The 4,853-nt window shown below is 52.4% G+C and overlaps 1 protein-coding gene across 1 annotated transcript; it reads left to right on the top strand.

The window, feature by feature from the left end:
- Positions 1 to 1,920: 1,920 nt before the first annotated feature.
- LOC103906929 (gallinacin-3) lies at positions 1,921 to 3,289 on the top strand. The gene is made up of 3 exons (XM_009288992.2): positions 1,921 to 2,002; positions 2,779 to 2,887; positions 3,226 to 3,289. Exons 1-3 carry the CDS (start codon positions 1,921 to 1,923, stop codon positions 3,287 to 3,289), a joined length of 255 nt encoding a protein of 84 aa, XP_009287267.2.
- The last annotated feature ends 1,564 nt before the right edge of the window (positions 3,290 to 4,853 follow it).

The raw sequence follows: 4,853 nt of genomic DNA, 5'->3' as shown, positions 1-4,853 counted from the left end.
TGATCCTCCATGTCACACACTACCTGTTTACCAAGTAAACTGGGAGGAAGGGAAGAGACAAATATTTTATCCTTCTATGGGACTGGTTGCTACTGGTGTCTACACCAGCCAGTCTGCTTTGTCCATCCCAGGCAGTTCATGCCGAGCCACTGCAGCACACGCGCCCGCTGCGCAGCGGGGTGTCACAAGATGTGTTGCATGAGGATAACGGTGAAGATTGCAACAACCCCCAGGAGGCACCTCAGCCTCTCCCATTGCCTCAGAGAGGGATAAAGTGCCACCCCATCATCCCCACGCAGATGGGTGACTTTCTGATTGGCCAAGGGGAGATGTGTCAGCAGGAATAAGTGCATGTCCCATGCACCAGCAATGGTATAAAACCAGCGTGTTTTGGACAAAAGAGTACTCCTTGGACCCAAGGGCATCTGTACACAACCGATTCCTGTTGGGTTTGTTACTGCCTGAACACCAAGACCTTCATCAGGTAGGTAACTGCGGGGTCTCTTTCTGGAAAACTGTCCATTCATCTTCTCTGATCAAGCCCTATCACCCTAGAATCATCTAAACGACAAACTGCTGGAAGTATCCATGCATATAACTAGGCCATCAGAGATGCCTAGGAAAGAGAATAAAAACATTCATATGAGTCTAAGAGCCCAGAACATGTGGAAGCTGGAACTAAGGTTTCCTAACTACAAGAGAGACTGGAAAGGCGTCTTGATGCTTGAGGAGGGGCCCTGAGATCTTCTGTTCCGGGAGAATGGGGACTTTCCTCAGCAAAGTAAGGAGATACTTTTCCCACAGCAGTATGGAGATTTTCCATCCTTTCAGGTTTTCAGTTAACTCAAAAGGTTGATTTGTGTTTCCATTTTGGCCACCAAGACACTTCCCTGCCCTCTTGCTTCTCCCTGGGTTGGTGCTGCACAGGGGCAGTAAGTGTGGGGCTAGGGAATGCCTTTGCTGGGAAGCCTGGGAATGGTCTTGAGTTGAGGATGGGCACTCCCAAGACAAGCTGGGAGGACTTTCCTGAGCCCAGGGAAGCAGAGGTGATTGGGCAGGGTGTTTTGGGCAGCCAACTTTGGACTGGTTGAGGTACTGGAGAGCACTAGCTAACCCTTCATATAGCATGATATGTCCATACACATGCATTTCCCTAAATTCCAGAGCCTGGATCCTTTTTTTCCTGTAGTCTGACTATGGGCATGGTATTGAGTGTTGGGACGAGCATCTCCTGACGTGCAAACCTTCTCTGCTCTGGCCTTTGGTTAAGGAGAGACAGAAATGAGAGAGGGAAGTCACAAGCAGTAATTCTGATCTGCTTGAAATCATGTCATGATTCATTCCTTGGTTGGGGACAACTCTGGAGACAGACTGTTTCAGGCCATAGGAATTTAGCACCGTCAGAGAACCCTGGAGATTTGGGTCTTTCCAGCAATCAGGGAATATATATGTATTTTGTTAATTAGAAAAGTGTTTGATACATGAAGCATGAGGGAGTAAAAGTTCCTTAGTTCCATAACTTTCAATGGCAATTTTATATCTGCGTTTTCCAAATTTCACTGGACGTTGTTTTGATTGAACTAGCAACAGTTGGCCCTGAGAACCGCAGTCTGTGCTTTGGGGAAGGTCTATGGAAGACCTTTGAGAAAGTTAATAGAAAAGCATCAGCTTAGGTAATCAATTTCTAAGAGATTGAGACACCATGAAATGCTCCCAAGATATGCGGGGTGGTAACAGATCTAAGAATTGTTCTTAAGAGAAAAGTAGAGGAAACATCATCTGCTTTAGTTGGAGGTAGCCCCTCTGCAGTTTGGTATACCACAGTGCCCAGGCTTCTGCACTGCCTGGGGTCTTCCATGTCCTTATTGCCTTGGTGTCTCCCCTCTGCAGCCCCGTGAAGACCCAGGACAGGCGTCAGCCATGAAGATCCTGTACCTGCTCTTCCCCTTCTTCCTCCTGTTGATCCAGAGTGCTGCAGATGAGAGGGGAAGAGCAGAGATGGGTGAGGTGTGAGCCCCCATCAGTGGGGTTTTCCATGTCCTGTGAAGTGACCACATTAGTTAGTGATGCAAAGATTAGGGGGGATTGAGGAAAGGGTGTTTTCCGAGTGCCCTTCCAAGAGGATATTGACTGGGGGTGGAGAGAGCCCCTGGAAATAGAAGCCTGGCTTCTTCCATGGGTCAGGAAGGGGTTTGGTTTCATGCTCCAACCCTCCACCCAGTTGTTCCTCTTTGGGTGTCTCTGGATGATCTTCTGCCCTGTGCAGGGATGGGAGAGAGCCCCAGGGGGTTGTTGGCTCGGTGGGTTGCCTGGGGCACAAAGCTGTCCCTTCTCGTTTAGTGGTGTCTCAGCTGAGTGTCCGAAAACCTCATTACACCAAGGCATGATCCCTGCAAGGGCTGGGCAAGGACTTTCCATCAGAGGACACTCAAAGGCAGGGTGCAGCCAGGACAGGGATGTGGGATGCGAGGAGTGCCCTGCTTGCCAGCTCTGCTGGTCCAGACAGCGGTGGACACGTAGCTGGGGAGACAGCATGGCTCTTCCTCGACCTCATGCTAGTCCTTCCCACTGTCTGTTCTTGTGTGCACCCACTTTAGAGTGAAAGAGTCCTTCTAGGTGAGACACGTTGCTATTGAAGATGTGGCTACGGTGAGGTTGAAGATGAGCCCATATATTGGCATGAAATGCATGGGGAGCATCAGCCTGTCTGTAACCACACACTGCTATATCAGATTATCACTTTAATTGTTTTGTGTGTATCATTCCCCATGGAAACAGGAAGCTTTGGCCTATGCAGACTAAGAAGAGGGTTCTGTGCTCGTGGGCGCTGCCGCTTCCCTGCAATACCTATTGGAAGATGTTCAAGATTTGTCCAGTGCTGCAGACGGTAAGGTCTAGATTCCTGGCTGAGGAAATAGTTTCCTCCTTTGTCCACAGAAATATGTGTTAAAAATTTCTTTCTAGCCAATGTCTGGTAAATTCTCTCCTGCATTTATGCTTTGTGGGAGAGGCCCAAGAAGGAAGGGAAAAGCCCTTGTGGGTTTGGACCTGCCTGCTGTGGGGCTCAAGGAGCCCAAGGTCAGCCAGTGCCTCCCCACTCTCCTTCAGTCCCCTGAGACTCATTCAGACTTTGCAGAGGGCTCTCCCAAGCTAGCAAAGAGTGAAGCATTCACTGTCCTTGGACAGCATTGAGGACATGATCCTGGTTTTGCTGCATCTGCATAGACTTGGAGTCGGGGCTGCCAACACTAAGATAACATGGGTCCAAACTGTCTGCAATAAGGACTGAACCTCACCTCCGTTGAGCCGGATTCTCTTGCACCATAGACTTGCTCGTCATCGCAGGGCAGGTGGGAGAGAGTGGGAGGAAGAGAAAAGTTACAACAGGTGACATGCTTGTCTGCTTTCTTTGTACAGTGTCTGGGGTTGAGACCCTGAACTTTCCGAGCAGGATGTCCCCTTTGCTTCTGGCTCCTGGAAACATCTCCTGATGTCCTCTCCCCTCCCTGCCTCTGCCATCGCCAGGTGGTGTGACAGAAGGAGTGGAAGCACTGCTCCTGCTGGGTGCCTGAGCGCTCGTGGGCTGAAGACATCCCGTCACGGACCTGGTGTCATTTGGGCAGAGGCTGCTTTTCCCGGCTTGAATAAAGACGAGCAGTTTGGCATTGCAGCGGGTGGGACGTGTGGCTGTTTCCTCGTGACGGAGGGTGTGCCGTGCCTGCTCACTCTGGGGGTGGCTGTGGGCTGGTGGCAGGAGAAGCGCCTGGGAATGCTGAGGGTCACCACCGTGGCTGTCCCCAGGGATGCTCTTGCCTGGCAGCCACGTGGGGATACCGAGCCTGGCAGTCCCTGCCAGGCCAGGGTGTTTGCTGTGGGTGTGATGAAGCTGCTCTGCAGCTGCTCCCTCCTGGGAAGCGGGAGACCTGTCCTGGTCCTGCCGGTCACGGGTGTCCCTTGTCCCTAGCAGCCACAGTTTCATGCGCAGGGCTGTGCTGGGTGGTGTGTCCCTTGGGTGGGCATGGCCGGACCTGCCCACCTGACCCATCCCAGAGGCCCCAGAGGTCCCACCACACAGTGGGATGGGACCTCCATCTCCCTCATCTGCAGTGGGGCTGAGCATTACAAAGCAGTCCCCGCTCAGCTCCCTCCCTGCTGCCAGCCCCACAACACCAACCCCTCTACCAGCCCCACAGCCTCTGTCCCTGCCCCAGCCCTCCTGGAGGAGTCTGATCCCACAGACAACCCCCAGGGAGAGGTTTACAGGCCTTGGAGGGAAGCAGGTCTCGCAGCCTGGCTGTCCAGCTCCTCCTCAAGGTGACCTCTCCAATGGGTCCCAAGGATCACAACCTGGAAATGTCCAGAAGTGTAGTCCAGCATGGAGAAAGCAGGGTGCCTTCTCCTCTCTGCCTGCCTCAGACAAACTGGGACTGCAACGCTGTTCTCCATCAACAGCCAGTGACCTCAACCTTTCTGCAAGTGCAGACCTCTGCCCTGTATATTTGTGTCCATGCACACAAGTATGTCAGCAACCAGTGACCCTGGCTGTTTTACTGAATCCTTTCCATTCCAAGGAGGCAGATCACCCTCAGCACTCCATCCCTGACTTCCCCATTTTCTGCTTCCACGCTGGGTGTGCAGCCCTTCCCAGAGCCATGGGGCCGACGCCTGCATTTGCTCGCAGGGCATCTCTGCCCTCGTCCTGAAGCTGAATCCCTGCTGGATTCAAAGTAGCCCAGTCTCCTGTGACATAAATTCCTGTGGGAGGGTTGTAGGAGTGAGTGGGGATCTGTACAACCCCAAAAGCTGTGTTCACATCAGCTAGGGTCTTTCCTCACATCCGCCAGCAGCTCCCA

Source organism: Aptenodytes forsteri, unplaced genomic scaffold (assembly GCF_000699145.1).
Source record: "Aptenodytes forsteri isolate BGI_AS27 unplaced genomic scaffold, ASM69914v1 Scaffold57, whole genome shotgun sequence".
In the NCBI taxonomy this organism is placed as follows: Eukaryota; Metazoa; Chordata; class Aves; order Sphenisciformes; family Spheniscidae; genus Aptenodytes; species Aptenodytes forsteri.
Note: the sequence above shows the minus strand (reverse complement) of the source record. Positions and strands in the feature narration are given on the sequence as shown.